At 42.2% G+C, this 17812-nt stretch overlaps 1 protein-coding gene across 2 annotated transcripts in view; it reads right to left on the bottom strand.

Annotated features, from left to right (window-relative positions):
- Window positions 1-17030, bottom strand: part of nck1b (NCK adaptor protein 1b) — a 28312-nt gene extending 11282 nt beyond the window's left edge. Inside the window, exons 1-3 of one of the 2 annotated variants that reach the window (XM_035142830.2) lie at window positions 16735-17030; window positions 5202-5255; window positions 4361-4601 (exon numbers count right to left, since the gene is read on the bottom strand). In XM_035142830.2, coding sequence (XP_034998721.1) covers window positions 4361-4586 — 226 coding nt within the window. In that variant the 5' untranslated portion in view covers window positions 4587-4601; window positions 5202-5255; window positions 16735-17030. Of the gene's footprint in view, window positions 1-1000; window positions 1230-4360; window positions 4602-5201; window positions 5256-16734 lie in introns of those variants that run through there. The other variant, XM_035142831.2, reaches the window with a different exon arrangement.
- Window positions 17031-17812: the final 782 nt, after the last annotated feature.

Genomic DNA, 17812 nt, shown 5'->3' with positions numbered 1-17812 from the left:
CACACACACACACACAGGGAAGACAGACAGAGGCAGGACATAACACTCAACAGTTACAAGGTGAGATTACAGCATGGGTGTGCGCCAGGGCTTTTTGAAAAAGTGTGGCGGCGTGACTGTAAAGTATCCGCGGCCCACAGAGCTGCCGGGGTAGTGACATTCCTCTGATAACCAAGCGAGGTGCAGAAGATGGGAGCCCAGGTCCCATCAATCAGCAGAGACCCCTTCCTCCTCACAGCACAATGACTACAGTGTTCTACATGAGCACCCCGTGTCCCTTCAACTGTAGCTCATGACTGGCGGTGGTGGAGGTGGTGTGTGGTGTAAGGGGGGTGGCGACCCTCCCAGAGTGAGCGAGATCGCCCTGAGGGTAGAATAAAGGAAAACAGACTTTGGCTAAGACTTGAGATATTCCTAAACAGGGTGGAGACGGGGTCTTCAAGTATGATAAAGTAATCCTCTGAGTTGCAGCCCACTCACTAGGACAAATGCTAGAAAAAAATGAAGTGGGATTACTATGTGTGTGTGTGTGTGTGTGTGTGTGTGTGTGTGTGTGTGTGTGTGTGTGTGTGTGTGTGTAAAAGAAAGAGACAGAGGAGGTTTGCTGAGTCAATTACAGGCTTCTGCTCAGCAGAAGGCTTTTCAAAAGCATATCCACCCAGTCTTTGCAGCCGCTCACACAGACACAGCCTCAAAAGCTGTTAAGACACCCGCTCCCTGTCTCTGCCAGCACAACATGTTGGTACAAAACTCAAGTTTCCGCCTGCTGTGTATATGACACATCATTTGGCTAACCTGAACTGAAACTAACCAACGACCAAAGCAAAAAGAAAATCAGAGAAGGAAGATAAAAAAAAAACACCCCACACTGCTCCAGCACAGCAGAGGGAGAAAAGAGCCGCTCTAACTTCACACGAAAGCTCTTTCCACCATTTTAAAAACAACACACAAACCAGAACTTCAAGTCACTACAGAAGACGAGGAAAGATGAAAAACTCACGAAAGAAATGTTTGAATAGGTTAGCCATGTCCATTTTGGGCTTCGCTGCTCTCTCCCTCTCTCTGTGTCTTTCCCGGCCCCTGCTCTCTTCCCACTGCAGCTGTAGAGTTATTCCATTGGAACACCCAGAGAGCTGGGCGGACAACGGAGCGGGGCAACCCACTCCCTTGACCATGTGGTCACGCTAAGCCAATGAGAGAGCGGGATAGAGAGGCCTCCAGTCCAGCTCTCGAAGGCAGAGTACAGAGGCCTCATGGAGAGGGAAAGAAGAAGGGAGGAGGAGGGGGGAGTTAAAGCTTAGACTTGAGAGAAAAGAGAGAAAGAAAAGGAGCGAAAGAAGATAGAAACGGGGATTTTAACAGAAGTAAGCGTCAAGTTGATAGTTGGAAAGAGTGCCGGTTTCTTGAGAAGAGAAGGAACGGAAAAAAAGGATCTGTTGCAAAGGCTGAGTGAGTCAGTGAGTGCTCAGCGTCACATGACTGCAGTTGTTTGTAGAGACACACTCAACTTTACAACAAACCCGGGGAACACGAGTCGTCAAACACGGAGACGCACCATCACACACACACAGCAAAACACAACCATCTGCAGACAGATCATACCCTCACACATTCTTTCTAACGATGACACCATTCCACACCCAGCAACAGCCTTGTTTAAAAAAAAAGAAAAGGGAAGAGGGATACATTTTTTTCCTCCCACATAAAACATGTCAGTGTGATCATCAGGCCACTGCTCTCACTCCTCTCCTACATACATGTACAAGAAAAACACAAACACCCATAATCTCCCCGTTAAAAATCTCCTCAATCTACTTATAAATCATAAACACCAAGACATGAAGGTGAAGTATTTACAAGCGCTCTATGATTTCATTAGTGTTTAACAAGGTTCACGTTCGCCAAACCAATGTTTTACATTAGTGTGCGTTTTATTGGTTGTGTGTTAGTGAGTGAGACCTGAGCCAGTGGGTTTTTATGTGTGTGTCATTCATGCAGCTGTTCACCTGAGGTTTTTTGATCAATGGATAGAGTGACAGGTGGGAAGGTAGTGGGCGGCTCATGGCAGTAGTGCATGACCACACATGCTCCTAACACAACCCCAAACACACACACATGAATACATGCTACAACTAACGTATGGATATGGACACAGACAGAGCCTTTTGTCCATACTCTGCTTATGCGAATACAGACAAAAGAGATTAAACAGAGCAGTACCGCCAGAAACCATGAGCGGCAGAACTTTTAGAGTTAAGACTTTGCGAGTTGGTAAGAAAGTAGAGAGACAAACAGCCGCTTTGACCTGCTAACAGATACATTATCACAACCCCCTCCACCATCTGAACGTTTGTTGTCGTCGGAAACTCTCGACTCGGTGCTGCCCATTAGTGGACATATTGTTTAACACCCATGCCAATGTTAGCTGTGACGGTTACTTCATTTCAAACGGACGCATCTTTCCATATGTACAAGCAGCGTAAACAAGCCTTTAATAGAAAACAGACTTGACGTTAAATTATGTATGTGCTTGAGTCAAGTGATAAATATCAAAAGTGTTGTAAATCAAAGTCCGTTTTATCAGAGAGACAAAGTGGAAAACCCTAATTAGCCCTCTATTAAAACCATCAAGAGACCTCTTCCGGTTCTTTTTCATCGGGGTGTTTCTACACACAGCACAGCCTGAATGTCACCGCAACATTAACACACACTTCCAGCTAACAGGAAGACTCATATCCCGTGTCCAACAGATAAGTGTTTTGTAAACACTGCGTCTATGTGATACAGTTATAAATTCAAGAAACACTTCTGGTAAACATTACCCTGAAGGGAAAAGCCACCGTGGGGCCCACGACTTTCTGGCAGGTCATTCTTTGTGTGTCACAATCTCCGGAGGAGGTGCATGTGTGAACGCAAATGTCAGAGTGAGGGGCTCTTTCTCCGCCTGGCCTCCTAGTATAAAGTCTGTAGAAATCTAGGAAATGTCGATGTGAGAACACAACAGGGGATCCCCCGCTGGATTCACCACGAGCAAGTGGGGTGTTGACAACATGTGACAGACACAAAAAAAAAAAACGGTGGCGCACACATAGAAGACACAGACGAAGATGTTAGGAGAGTTTGTGGAGATACGAGCCGACACCGAAGTGTGGTAAAGAAAATCATGTGATCTCTGCAGTGAAGTTAATACGTCTTCTACGTTGTAAACTACAACAAAACGACAATAACTAGAAGTACTGCATTCATATCACAACCAGAACACACCCTTTGTGAAAAAGGTCAATACAATCAACTGTCAATATCATCCAGCCTTTTTATATTCTGCCTCAAGTCTCCACGGTGGCAAATGTTGAGCAACCTTTAACCTCATCTAATGAGTATTTGAGCCAAACAAACATGGCTCAAGCATAAAAGCAAACATTGCTATTCCGTCCTGCCCTTGTTTCGGACAACAACGTCATGCAAGATCCTCATCTTTTATTCAAATACATGAGAGAAGTTATCAAACTAAGAAGTCACAGGCAAATCGAACACCAAGCTGTCTGGATGGACGCCAGTGGTCAGAGAGATTGTCCCAAATTATCACGAGTCTTTCATCAAGAAGAATCGCACTCGGACAAACGGTAACCTTGGCTTACATACACAGTTACGTGTGGCTCGCTCCTGGCATTACAAAGCCCTTGGCAAATGGCAGTGCCCAGAAATATTACTGTTGTGTTGACAGGGGAGATGACACCTGTGCCGCAACAATTCCAGTCATGATATAATGAGCAGGATGAAATCCTCTTACCCACAAACAGAGAGTGGAGATATTTAGATTTGCTGACACTAAACAGATATGCTCGTTTTTGTAAATGCCACAAGTTGCTAAACTAAAATCTAATGTGTATTTAAAGTTTAAATCCAGAAAGTATGTGACTGTCTTACCTGAGCAAATGTTCTGTCCACTGACTTGAAACACTAAACTGTAAACACTCCTGTCACACACTAAGTCTTCACTTTGAGTGCACTGTGAAAAAAAGGGGCTTACAGTGTTTCAACCAATCAGACATCAGCCTGAGACCATCTTCCAGTACAGTGCATTGAAATACCACAACTATGTGGTCAAAACAACCGAAAGTAGAGCAGATGAAACAGAGCTCTGTGACACGGTATTATTTTGGTTCATGTGCATGAAACATAAAGTAAAGTTGGCCTAGATATAGAGCAAATACCTGTGTGTCAACTGGAATTGTTTGAGTTTCTAATATCAAAATAAACAAGGACTTAGGAGAGAGTAAACATGAACATGGTTTCTGGCCTATGATTATTGAACTATCGACAAGTAGAACTGAGGAAGCCATAACAGATTTTTTTTTACCGAGTGTATCTTTGAGGTTCTTGACAATCGACGCTTTCCTGGCACTGTTTTTTCTCTCCACGTAGTTGGACGGCACAAAGCCTGTTTTGTTGGTGGCATTTCGAACCCTCCACCAGGACTTGGAGTCATCGAGGAGCCACAGGCGCTCGTTTTTCTTGATGTCCAACTCCTGGTCCTGCTGGGCCATGTAGTCAAACTTGGCGATGACAATCACCTCTTCCGTCATCTTGCACTAGGTTCACTGATGGAGAGCAAAAGAGAAGACGAAAAAAGTTAATATTTTTGCATTATAGACTTTCAAATAATAGATCAGCAAAAGGTTTCTATACCACAATGAAATCCTGGCCATTGTTTCACACTGTAAAGATTGACATGATGACCCAAAAGTGAAGTCAAAGTGTCTAAATTGCCAAGTTATAAACCCTGACTCCCTCATGTTAGTGAATGAGATATGGGCCAGACTAAAAGGTTCTCAGAGATGGTATCTTTCATTTTAGGTAGACCACGCTACCACGCCTCCACAGCATGTACGCCCCAATGACAATGGCCTACTGAAGTAAAACTTCACAGGGTTTCGCCCAGGAAACTGGTCATTGTAGTTGAGGTGCAAGGTGTTTTTTACCCACATTATGTTGCAATAATGACAATTCAGTTAACTATATAAACATAACTAAGAAATGAACATTACCATGTACTTTTACTACGGTCTAGATCCTCTCTGTCTGCACAGCCTATATACGCATTTTATTGTTTAGCTGTGCAGTTTGTTTCAACTCTAATGATTAGGAAAGAGATGCACCAAAAGTAAATTTAGAGACTGTTTGGAAATAGAGAGCTGTACCTGTACTGCATCAAAGCTGAGAACTTCCAAGGGCTCCGATACGTCTCTGCTGACCTAGAAACAGAGCACAAACAAAGCAGAGGAATTACAGATTGGGTCGGCTCAAGATTTTTCTCCATATTTCTTAATAATGCATAGAAATCTGTATTGTTGTTTGTGTGTCTTAACTGTTACACACAGCCTCGCCACTGACTATGTAGTAATGTCATAATAATAATAATAATAATAATAATAATAGGCCAAGATGCAGACAGTGTTGTCCAACTATAATACAGCTAGGACAGAACGCTGATGAAATGCCAGCTTCTGCTTCTGTCTCTTCAGATACAATCCCGCTCCACCACCAATTGTATTCTTGAAATAACAGATATAAATGACTATTCTTCTCAGTCTTCAACACTGAAGTCTGCCAGAGAGTAGAGCGCTAATCTCTCAGTATCGACATTCTTCATGAATTTACAGACGGGATGATTTCCTCTCAGGAGCAGTCCAACGATTGTCAATTGTGTGAGGCATCAAACATGAACCTTGGAGACGGGAAGATGGCAAAAGATTACTGGAAAAGGGAAGTAAAAAAAAATAAAATAAGGGGGTGCTGTGCGTCAGCAGGGTGGATACGTCACAGAGTAAGGCTCTCGCTGAGCACTAATGATGGAGGATATTATCTTATATTTAGCTATGGCCTATAAATATATCCCAAGTGAGCAGTCTATATGCAAATGCTGTGATTGTGGGAACTACATTGAGACTCCACTGCTGCTATTCACTCAAAGTTCCCTAGGCTAAAATTATGACTTGAGAGTACTGTGAAACACAAGCATAACTTATTCATGTTCAACAATGAGCACATTCAGAACAGCTGGTCTTATGACCCATGTAGCTATCAGCACAGTCAGGCTATGCTTGGGTTAATACTGCAGATTCTCAGGTCAGCAGTGAGGGAGGGAGTTTGTGAGGCTCCACTGAAGCTGCTGCTGAGCTGCTCTGATGTCATGGGAGTGGATGGAGTTTCACCTCCCCCCCCGACTGACTTTAGGGACCAGACACTGACCTCATTGATTGAGAGCTCTTGGTTTTTTTTATTTGAAGCAGCAGCGTGTAAGTTTCAGCTGCAGCTGGCCTTGAGATAGGCCCACAACCTGATCTTAGGCAAACATGGGGAGAATAGGGAGGTCAAGCTAACGACTCAGCAGCACCAAGAGCAGTAGAATAAACAATACATGAGCATTAAAGTGGTTCGTCCCTTCATAAAACAAGTGACGACAGAGGATGACAGTGCCACATCTCATGACTCGCCATTTATGGATAAGAGCAAAGATTGCATATAAAGATGGACGACATGACAGCTCCCCAAAAGTGAAAATAAATCATTTTGATATCCCCCTGATGGCTGGCTTCAGTTTGAGTCATAAACCCCACCTCCTCGATGTTAGTTGATGGAACCAAAGCACACGCAAAATAAATTCTCCTCAAAGATGGTTCTTGTCATCTTGGGTAGTTCAGATTATCACACTGACGTAGAAGTGTTTCATTTTCCTGAAAGTTTAGATTTAATTAATTATTTGAGGCTATAGAAATGGGATCAAACATCATGATTGACAGCTGAGACTGACAAGCATGTGCATCTGGGGGACTTTGATGCTACTGCACAGTCTCTAGCTCCAGATGATGCAAGTTGCCAGCACATATCTAGGATTGTATGGATTCATTTCTTTTCAGTGGGAGGAAGTTGAAACCATGAAAAGTGGAGGCCCCAAAGCTAAAATGTAATTCCCCATGAGGGGTGCTGTTGACTTAACTTACCAAAAAAACCATCAGGGTGTATGTTGTGGTTTTATCTCATGGCATGTCATTGCCTGCTCCTTCTCCAGCTCTAATTAAATTAATGAACACTAGGAGGCATGTTAGGGAGCGGCACACAAAAACAAAGAGCTGATTTACTCTCCTTGAGTGCTGCCTCTTTCACCAAGACAAAGGCAACGATCCCTCCACTCCCTGGGCTGGGCTCTGTAACTGTCTGCCAAAGAGGCTGAGAAGTGAGTATATGTGCTCTGTCTCCATTTACAACATCCCTCCCTGTTAATCTTTTTCCTCACTCTCTCTATTCTCCCCAACATGACAGAATCATCAGTGTAGGGCCTGTCCCTTTCCCACTTTCCCAGCTACCTACCATTTTCAGAGAATACATTGCACCCCTGGGCTCACTTCCTTTAATTGCTGTCACCCCCCGTGTCTAGGGTGGCTCACCACTAAGTGCACATTAACACTGCGGTGACTTACGACAGTGCAGATGTGAGGGGAGGATCAAAAAGTTAGGCGACAGATGCTCGGAGCTAATCACGCAGCTGCAGACTGAGCCAAGGCCACTCGCCACTCCAAAGCATTAAACGCAAGGTCAGACAGGTCAAAAGGCTCAAATGGTGTCACATTCACGTCCACTGTGGGTCTCCGTTTACCCTGCTGCCTGGCAGAATTAACAGGTAGCCCAATCCATCACCACTGCCACGATGGTCTTCAAGAGTATAGTTGAGAAACTCTAATCAACGTATCTGTTGTAGGCCATGTGTCTTCACTTTTTCAAAAATGAAACTAACTTCACTTAAATTTAACAATAATTGCAGACTGATGTAAATTTGTAAACATTTTGTGAAATAGATTGTCACAGACGTAATGATGTCATGAATCATTTAGTCATCATTTCTTATACAGATGTTTTGAAGAAGTTACTTCACTTCTGAAAACAACATAGCTACCAAACATGAGCAAAAACAGGATCTGCATGTACGAGCTGTGTGGTTGTCAACAAGAGCAACCATTCTGGGGGGGAATGGTAGACACGTGGTCAAATCTGGTGGCCAGTGGTAACGACAGTGTTAACCTTCTCACTTAGGCCAATACTCCTTGAGCCGTTTCCCCCTTGCAATATTTAAAACTCATCTGCTGACAGAACAGCAACATAAAGACTGTCCATTATTACCATTAAGTTTTAAATTGAACAAAAAATGAAGGCAATTCAAGGCAGTGGATCCTGTAGTTGCTTCACAATAAGAGATTTCCAGTTGTATACCAGCAGTGTACCAGCAAGAAAATGTCCCTTTTGTGTTAATACGGTTTGAACAGCAGCTGACTCTGTTAAAGCTCTGATTACACAGCAAATAATAACAGCATTATGTGTGATTATAACACTTAATGTTGATTTGCAAAAACCCCTACATTAAAAAAAAAAAAAAAAATGTCATTAGCGTATAATATCAACAAAACCTCCAGAAAGTTTCGTCGTTGAGTTGTTGCTGAGATCATTACTTATCTGAAGTGGCATCACATCACTATTTCATAAGTGACTGCAGCAAAAAGCAGCAAACCCTTACATCTGAGAAATTGGTACTGGAAAATATTTGGCATTTAAAAAAAAAAAAAAACATCCAAAACAATGAAAAAACTTGTTTGTTGATGATAATAATACTATGATACAAAATGGTTTTGCAAATTAGTGGTGAGCATATTTGTGTCTATAAATAGTACTTTATATTAATAGATTTTACTGTAAACTACTAAATACTAAAGGATAATGTGCGTCTGTCTTATCTCCTGCCATAGCAGCAGCTGTGGGCCAGTGACAGGTCAACCAGTGTTACAATCAGTAACCCACTCGTGTTCTCAAGAGTGTCAACACCGATCACAAATGTTTCTCATCAGCAGACGACCACTCATCCTTATCTGCGACTGTTTTCTAAATTGGTCAGTGATAGTTAGATTTCAGCTAATACAATTCCACTAGTTCATAAATTTTACAGAAGCAACGCTGCAACACTATCGAAACCACAACAACTGCGCATCAGTGGTTTAACAGAGATGCATCAGTGCAACTTTGCGAGTTTTAACGTTACTATGAAACAACAGTGACATGAGTTCACCACATCCTGCAGTGTACAGCTGCTGCCACAATCCCTTGTGTATCTGCAGGAGAAAAAAAATAAAACACACACGTGCAGAAGACCTAGTCTAAGAGCACACCTAGTGGTCTATCTGGTAATACATAATACAGGGACACTATACTAGAGATTTGCATGAGAAGGAAGGATTTGGAATAGTATTTTTTTTGTATTTAGTATTATGGTCAGTGAAGATGCTTGTTAATGGCCCTGATTTTATTGACCAGACTGACATGAGAGGTTGTTAGGAATTAAATCACAACAACTGGATACTGTATAATCTAAACAAACGTGTCTCTTCACATCGAGAGCAAATAATGTATCGCTGCTCAGCAGGATTGCTGAGGCACTGAGACAGCAACAGCATGAGCTCACAGAGGCAGACAGAGTAACCTAATCCCTGTGACAGCCTGCTAAAATCACAGGGCTCTGCTGCCTTCTGGAATGTGCTCTGTATGCTCGCTGCTCGCTCAGCCCCTCTGGCTCGGCTGCACTTCCTCCAGCTTACACCAAAACGTACATTTCAGCCTCGGGCAGGACTGCTCCGCCGAACGGACAGTGCCGGACGGCGACCGACCGATGAATACGCGCTTGTGCTCTTTTTTTTCTCTCCACATCGAACCACGGTAACTAAAAACCATGAGACTGCATCTCACCCCAGCTGTCCTAGATTCTCTCAAAACAAAACAGCAGCATAGCAGCAAAGGGTCATGGGAGACTTGGCAGGCCAGCTGTGAGACAGGAAATGTGGACACAAAGGTGACCGGATGATGGGAAAGTGATGCAATCTGACGGAGTGCAGGCTTGACCCCTGAGTCCAGATAACTTCTTTGCATTGATACATGTAATGCATCAAATTTAAGAGGCACGAAGTCATGTCTAGGATTAGTGTAAACTTAAACAATGGCATTGCAGGAGGAATACAGACTTTTCCTAGAATCATATTAAAACCTAATTAAGGACAGAGGGGCCTCTGCTGTTTGGGCTGTACATATAGGCTCATGACTGTGTGAAAGCAGTTGGTTATCCACCCCTCGGGATCACCCTCAGTAGTTGGGAATGGCCTAAAATAGACCATGGCTCATGTCCTTTGAGAATTGCCAGAGATTTTCTCTCATAGCAACAACCAACACCAAAAGTTTCAAGCCTCCTTTTAGGACAACTTCACATCAAACGGTTCCCTCTTTGTGAGAAGCGTACACAAATGTCACAGTTTGAAATACATTGCAGAGCAATTTAAACACTCATTTCAGAGTCTCGAGTCAAGCCACTCTGACTAACAGTACAGATAACTTATTCTAAAAAGACAAAAGTATTATTTATGAAGCTCGGGGGGGGGATCTAATCTAGAAAAATGTGCATAACCTAATACCTCTTTGAGAGCTAAGTGTAATCAACTTCAGTTCACAAATCTGCAGGATGGCCTGAAAGGTTGAGCACCCAAACATATCAGAGGATATTCATGACTCAATATAAATAATCATGAAACTGTCCACTATACAGATAAAGCAAATAAACAAACGTAACTGCAAAGGGTTTCCACTTCCCCATTTTCACCTCCCAACTCATTATGGCTGCATATTCTCACATTTCACAGGCCTGGAGCTGAATGTTACTGTCAGACCCACAGAGACAGAGAGACAGAGAGAGAGAGAGAGAGAGAGAGAGAGAGAGAGAGAGAGAGACGACACTGATGAACTCAGTTGCTGTTTTTTGTGAAAGAGATGCCACACAGTATGAAGCGGCTAACAACACAATTTTAGCAACAAATATCTGCGACTAACAAATGTCTAATTTAGTCATCTGAAGGTTGTTTTTTCTCTGTAGAAATAAGTTGGTAGTTGATAAAAGCAAACCAAAGTCGTGCATTTGTGGCTTTGTATTGTATCTGATTGCTGCATTGTATTGTTTCATATTAATGAGGCATTTTAATCATGGGTTATTTAGGTGTTTTTAATAAGATGTGGTGTTTTAATCGTTGGTTATTCACTTGTTTTTATAATCTGCTATAGTGTGTTAATCATGGGTATGTTAAAGTTTTGTATAATACAAATTATGTATCCATAGATATTTAATAATATAAGATGGGTAATTTTATTTTATGTCACCTTTTTAGTTTTTATACAGAAAATTCTGGCTCTTTTGCAGTATTCTGTCTGTTGATTGATGCACAGTCTAATATTCTGTAATAAGCAGAGTAACATGCCAACACAGACGCCCATCATTCACTATACATTAGCAGTACAATATTCAATATTATATAAAGTAATGGTGTAGAGGCAAACATTTGGAATTGTGAGACTCACTCAACATGAAAGGGGATCATCACCTCCTAATCATATATGACAGCACATTACATAACCAAATTGCATGTAAAGAGCCTACAATGTATTGATGTATTACTTACATAAGCCAAACACAACAAACCAATTAGCACCTATTAATCGCAGGAGGCTGTACATCTTCTCTGTAAACAGATACCAACAAGAACACAATACCTCTGTGAAAGAAGGAATCCATTTCCTCAGACCACACCGACATCAGTAGAGCCTATACATCCGTACCCACACCCTGCTGTTGTCAGTTGTTGTCCTTGATGGCCTATTTGCTTACAGTTTCAGGTCTGATGGCCACATCCAAGCAATACGGGATCAACAGTGACAGCAAAAATAAACCATGTTACCTCACAAAGTCTGCGAAGTTCAGGGGTTTTCACAATGACTAATCCAAGTTTACAAAGCAGAAGCGTTCCTAACATCCAGTACTACAGTATGATAGAGCTGGTTGTGTGGTTTGGTCCTGTGTGTTGTCAGGCAACTTAACAAATATTAGCTGCATTAAGAAGTCAGTAAAACAGATTATAGCACACAATGCCCTGGTAGCTGTGTACCTCCTTGCAGCTGCACTCTTCTGGAATGAGTTACTGTTGCAGTCAAAATATCAGATCATTTGTAAACCGCGAGATAATAATTCCAGACAGCCAGTGCCAGAGCAATGAAATGGATACACCATCTTAGAATTTGTACATCCTGGCAAATATGAGCCCAAGGGTGCTGTCACAATAGGACTGAACAAGCCACTTGGGACATTAGTCTGAGAGAGCCACGTGTTTGGACTTGTCTATGAGCATTTCGAGTGCAGGAGGCATTCCAGATTGCACCGTGATGCCACAAAAATCTTGAGTGAGTGCAAATCAGCGAAAAGAAAGACAACATTTCTTAGACAAACTCTCACCTCTGTGCGGCCTGTGTTACACATCATACACATTTTAAAACACTGGGAGGAACGCTCTTGATTTTCTCGTAGAATTTTACTTGAAGCCTTCAAGTGCACCGGTAGAACATTTCAACTTTGGCACCCCCAAGTGATAGAGTCCAACATGACACTGGCAGATGACATGCATGTCCACTGCAAAGGACAAAACCTGTCACAGCGATGTGATGGGGATAGAGGAATTTGATCAGTTGCAGAGTCCAATTACAAACATGACTGCTATCAGCCATATTCGCACTGATTCCTAAGATGTCATTATCAAACCATTACGCCAAAGAAATGTAATTGAAGCTCGACAATTTAACAGTTTAAATTTATTAAGAATAACTTTCAATCAAAATAAAATACCGTTGCTAAACAAACAGTTAATTTTATGTAAAATGTGAACATAAATACACATCTGATGTATATTGGTGCATATCACCAAAACAAATGCTTTGATAGGTTGATAGGTTTTGTGAGAGGCACACATCCGCTGATGCTTGGCGGCTAAGTGATTAGTCGGTCAGGCTCTATTCATATGAAGCTACCATTTAAACGTTTTGTAAGTTTTAATGGTTCTTCAAATGTGACCAATAACACCGATGACGGGACCACAGACTCAAAGATTGGCTTAGATGTTTCATTATAGGATTACTTGTCATACAGTTTCCATTAAAAAGTATCAAGAGAAAACAGGCAGGGATCAGACAGTGAGAGAAAGTGGTCAGATCAAAAGAACGAGCGAAGCCTCAGGGTTAAAAACCACCTATAGACCCCCAATTTCATATTATGTGATTTCAGATCCTAAAGTACAGTTTCACTGCAGCCTGTGGCCAACAATGTGGTGGACTGAAGTAGGCTATACCTACTGTTGGTTAAAAAAATTCACACTGAATATCTAGAAGGTGGGCCGACTAAATATAGCTTCAGTGAATCACAGTGTGACTGTTCTTCACAAGTCATCTTTCATCCACATTTCTAAGAACATATTTTGAAAATATTGCTTTTTTTGGCCCATGGATACACAACGACTTCTGTCATCACAGTGACAGATGTGGTTAAAAGCGCACGCATCCTCATTTTTATTTCTGCTAAAACCACAGAACGAAAAACAAAAACCCCGAATCATAATGAGCTAATAAAGAAGAACACTTCTGAGGAAGTAAAATCTCTCACGCCGAATGAGAAATGTTGTATATCATAAGACTTACACAAGTGGGAGGAATATCGTCATACTTTGTACCACTGACTATGGTTTTACATGCATTTATAGTAGAACACTAAAAAAAAGTGTTCTTTTTTCTGCCGCTTGTTGCTCCTGCTATTTGCACCTTGATAACAAGTTCCTTTTCCAACAGGTGACCTGAGCCAACATATAAAAAGTACCTTTGTCGGTGACTGTTCAAATATGTCTACATGCATGGGCAGTCAAATGCATATGTGTAAGACAGAAACAGAAAGAAAAAAAAATCATGACAGAAAATGAGGAAATGGAAAAGAGCTTGAGTAATAATTGAGATGAGGGAGATAACGAGAGAAGAGACATGATTGCAGAAGCAAATTCCCCCTGTTTCTCAAATACAATAGAAGCCTAAAGCTGACTAGATTCCCGTGGTTGTCATTTGGCTAGGAGCATTTTCAGCCATATTAGTTTTTGGCCATCATGAAAATGCACAGTTGGTATTTTCCTCTAGGCTGCGGGGACAGATTTGGCTGCTGGAGGCCACTGGTAGCCTTAGCCAGGCACTGTCTTCTACGAAAAGGGGCTCATCACTGCATATTCATGAGATTACACTGTCGAAACATCCAGATAGGTTGCTATAAGAGGGAATCCAAGTCAACAGGAGCTAGAAAAAGGACACAGATAACAAGTAAATAGGGCTACAGGGGCGAGAGTTAGCAATCCTGAATGTGAACTATCATTAGCCTCCAAGGAAATCATGCTGGAAAGCAGGTTTCCACCATTTCCCTCCCTTCAAACTGTGGCTACCCTCTCTCCGACTCCCACTGAGAGGAGAGCTACAGCGAACCAAATGTCTCTCTCCCCCTCTTCACCTCCCTGAAGCCTTAATGAGAGACTGTGAAGAGGTCTGTCAGTGTGACAATAATTACAGAAACTGTACTTTTCAGCAGCTGCAAAAGACCCCCCTTTGGAAAGACACACACATGCTACACCTCTTAAAATCATTCAGATCTAACTAACCACCCATTTTTATTTAAGAGCTGGGAGATATAACACTCAAATCATAGACATCTGACAACTTTCAAGCTTTGTACGAGGTTACACAAACATAAACCGCAAGAGCTGGCAAACAGGTATACAGATTTACCACCCATTGTGATGCTAGAGCATGACATTTACTCAGGCTTTGGTTGTGTATGGTAGTAACAATATTAGGAGATAAACAGAGGGTGCGAAATATCACAAACCTGTCCAAGAAAAACAGAAATTTTGTCACTTGCACAGTAAATTAATCTGCCTACTGCTTTCCCTAGATTGAGGTGGTATAAATTGGTTTCTCTACTTCTAAGCAGAAATTTTTCTTTTGTTTTATATCACCATAAACATGGCTCTGGAGCTGTTAGTCAGGAAAAATAAGACATCAGAAGACATTTATTCTCCGTAATGTGAACACTGATGTTGACGACTAAAGCCACTGCATAAGTGTGAAGACATAGACATAAGATACAGGCGCCATTTGTGGTTGTTTACAACAAGTACAGGAAATCACAAGTTAATGTTACGAATTGACTGTGAAATAAAAGTATATACATATGGTCCTGCTAGCTTACAGTTGTTAGTTTCTCTACCTCAGTCGGAGCTGAAACTATTAGCTGACTGATATATATATATACACACACACACACACACACACACACACACACACACACAGTGTTTGGAACAAAACCATTTGTCAAGTAAAAAAAAATAAACCAAACCAACAATCTACTGCCAATTTGTCAGTGTTGAAATTATTTGTGTTAAATATCACTGTAAACAGAGCTGCTGGCCAGAAAAGATGAGACATCTGAAGACATGTTTATTCTCTATTCTTTATTCTGTAAGGCACAGGATCGTTAACGACCCGTCACACACTCTGGTCTCTGAATTTGACCGGTTACCTTCAGGTAGACGTTACAGAGCCTATACGTGTGAGACCAAGCTCTCATTCATCTGAATAACCTTTGCACTTTCTCCGGCACATATTAAACTCTGGTTTCTAGTTCTTTTTAGTTTTTCATCTTTTATGCATTACACCCTTTTAGCGTTTTATCTTTTTAAATGTTTTTAGGACAGATCCAATATTCAACTCACTTTTATTCTGCATTATTATTCTGGGTTTTACACGGTATGTCCTTGTTGACTGTTTTTGGTTGTTTGTTGCACAGTGTACTGTTAAGCAGCTGCTGTAGCACTTTGGCCCAAGAAAAATTGCCCCATGGGGACAATAAAGTATATTTGATTTGATTTTCAAATTACCCCTACGGATAATCCAGAAATCCATCCATCACCCTAATTTCAAGGTGGCTGGATAGTTTCCATTAACATTGTATAGACTAAATTGATTGTATCATTGCAATAACTAGGTAAACCAATGATGAAAATGATCCTTACTGCCTGTGCATCAACTTAAGGTCATATTAGTGAGCAGGCCAGACGTGATGGACTGAATACAATCACCATTTTCCGTTTCTTTGACACCATAAGAAATCACAAGTTAATATGGAGGGGGATGACTACATCATGACTGAGGCCAAACTGGATTCAATCAGTGCAGCAACACCCACTACTTACCCGGGGCTTTGGTTGAATTAAGAACCATCAGTAAATACATTGTGGCTGCAGTCAAACAGAAGACAGTGTTTGTCAAGCACTGAGGCGTCCTCTCCCTTTTCCACCCCCGGGGATAGAAAACGCGTTAACGTGGTGCACAGCTCGACGTGGAGCGGAGCCACATTTTTAAAAGGCTATGCAGCAGTTTTTAATTGGAGCTTCTTTTTTTCCCCCCTTCCACCTTCTGACTTGACAGCGTGTCAGGCTACCTAACTTAGCCGCCGGGAACCTGCCCTGAAGCGGCGGCGGCGGGGGGGGGAAACCCCTCGCTTTCCACGGTTACAAACATGTCGGGTCACTAACCGTTAGCCGGCCGGGGGAGCAGTACGTGGTTGGCCATGTTGGCACAGACGGGTTTATGTCTGGGTTCACAGTTAGCCGCTAGCCCCTGGAGCCCTAACGTTAACGGGTGAATTGGAGGTTAGCAGGAGCTAGCCTGTAGCTGCGGTTGGGGAGGGGGGACGGTGGGTAGCTTCGGTGGCAGCTCACATTCAGTCACACATCGCCTTACCTGCTAGCTCCGGGTCCTGGTGGTGCTGGTGGCCGCCACCTCGTCTTCCTCCCCCGGGGGAAATATTCAACGTGTGAAGGCGTCCCGCAAACACCCGAGTGGTCTGTGGAGTCTTGGCTCAGCAGACGGTTAATTTTCCATCCCGACACGCTAGCCTAGCTCGATGCGACGCGGTGCCCCGGTGGAATAGCATTTCTGTGCCACAGCATGTCACTGCTCCGCGGCGCAGCTAGGCTAACTAGCTAGCTAGCAGCAGCGGCTACACAAGCTGTTCCGACCACAGCTCCCGCCCGCCCGCGTCTCGATTGGCCGCGGCGGACAGGACTCCCCTCTGATTGGACGGCGGCGCTGTCAGTCGATCGCACTGCAGCTGCTGATGTTTCATGCTGTGAAGAGTCAAGATTGCAACTGAGTGTGAGAGAGGAGGAAGAGAGATTTCTTATTGTTTAGAGGAGTTAATCAATAAAGCACATTTCAGAACCTGCAGAGCTGCAGCACAGGAATAAAACACATGCTAAAAATTCAATAAAATTACAACTATGGACAATCAAAAGCCTGATAAAACATATGCGTGTTTGTAAACTGAAAACTACAATAAATTAATTTACTGTTTTTTATATTAATGTATTTTATAATAATATATTTCTTACATATTTTTATTTTATTGCTGTTTTATTCTATTTCATACCTTCACTTGCTCTCTGGTTGGCCTCGTTTTGTATCTGCTGATGTGACAAGTACATTTCAATATCTTATCTCACCTCAAACGTTCGGTGTGTAGAATTTTGTGGTGAAGTTGCATGTTGCAGCTGAATACCCCTCACCTCAACCTCCCCATCCAAACATGAAAGAGAAGCCTTCAGATGTCATAAAGACTCAAACGATGTTTAGTTTGTCCAGTCTGGGCTACAGTAAAAAGACATGGTCTCCTCCGTAGGGAGAACCCGCTCCTGGTGTAAATATAAAGTATTTAAATATAAAGGGCCCATTCTAGGGTAAAGAAAACAACAATTTGTACAATTTAGATGAAACACAGTCGTGAAAACATCACTAGGATAATTTTATATTCAGTTTCTGC

This window comes from Hippoglossus stenolepis, chromosome 19, assembly GCF_022539355.2.
Source record: "Hippoglossus stenolepis isolate QCI-W04-F060 chromosome 19, HSTE1.2, whole genome shotgun sequence".
Taxonomy (NCBI): Eukaryota; Metazoa; Chordata; class Actinopteri; order Pleuronectiformes; family Pleuronectidae; genus Hippoglossus; species Hippoglossus stenolepis.
Note: the sequence above shows the minus strand (reverse complement) of the source record. Positions and strands in the feature narration are given on the sequence as shown.